The sequence below is a fragment of the Penaeus monodon genome, chromosome 28 (assembly GCF_015228065.2).
Source record: "Penaeus monodon isolate SGIC_2016 chromosome 28, NSTDA_Pmon_1, whole genome shotgun sequence".
Lineage (NCBI taxonomy): Eukaryota > Metazoa > Arthropoda > Malacostraca > Decapoda > Penaeidae > Penaeus > Penaeus monodon.
Genome location: NC_051413.1, coordinates 4,727,708 through 4,728,446, shown reverse-complemented (window position 1 = coordinate 4,728,446; position 739 = coordinate 4,727,708). Strand labels below are relative to the sequence as shown.

At 54.0% G+C, this 739-nt stretch overlaps 1 protein-coding gene across 1 annotated transcript in view; it reads right to left on the bottom strand.

The window, feature by feature from the left end:
- The window catches only part of LOC119591303 (epidermal growth factor receptor-like), a gene marked incomplete in the record, with an annotated part of 71,591 nt that overhangs the window by 3,664 nt on the left and 67,188 nt on the right, over window positions 1–739 (bottom strand). Inside the window, 2 exon segments of the mRNA XM_037940030.1 lie at window positions 3–178; window positions 318–658. Coding sequence (XP_037795958.1) covers window positions 3–178; window positions 318–658 — 517 coding nt within the window.

Below are 739 nucleotides of genomic sequence, written 5' to 3'. Positions count from 1 at the left end.
ACCTTATCCTTGTTATTGCGAACGTAGTCGAGCAGGCACCCCAGGGGCATGAGCTGTGTTACCAGCATGATCTGGGTGGTCATGCACACTGCCAGGAGTTGCAGGAGGTTCGGGTGATCCACAGAGGCCATGATGTATGCCTCCTCCAGGATCTCCTTGTTGACGTTTGTCCCTGTACCTGCAATGGTCAATGGAGGGATAAATAAATAAATGGTCAAAATTATACTTACAAACGTAGCTACACCAATATTGTTCTTTTCTTCTTTTTTGTATCACTTGAGTGCACTACACTTGATCCAGCCGGGCCGGACACTTACCCTCGCGGAGCACCTTGATGGCGACGGGGATCTTGACATTCTCGCCCTCCGGCACCCACACGCCCTTGTACACCGTCCCGAAGGCGCCGTAGCCCAGGATGCCGCCCTTGCGCAGCTCCGCCTCCTTGACGATGCGCAGCTTGGCCAGGTTGGGCTTGATGTTGGTCGGCTTGAGGGGCTCGTTGTCGTCGTAGGGCATCATGGTCATGGTCATCTTGAGCGCCGCCGCCTTCGTCTTGTTGCGCTGCCACCACAGGTAGCAGAACACGGCCAGGAAGATGCACAGCAGGAAGACGCAGCCCAGCGTGCCGCCCAGGATAGCGGGAATGCTCTCCTCGTCGCTGAAGGGGCGGGGGAAGTAATGGTTAGTTACTGTATAATTTAAGGGATAAAAATCACGGTAATTTATATCTGCTTCGTTT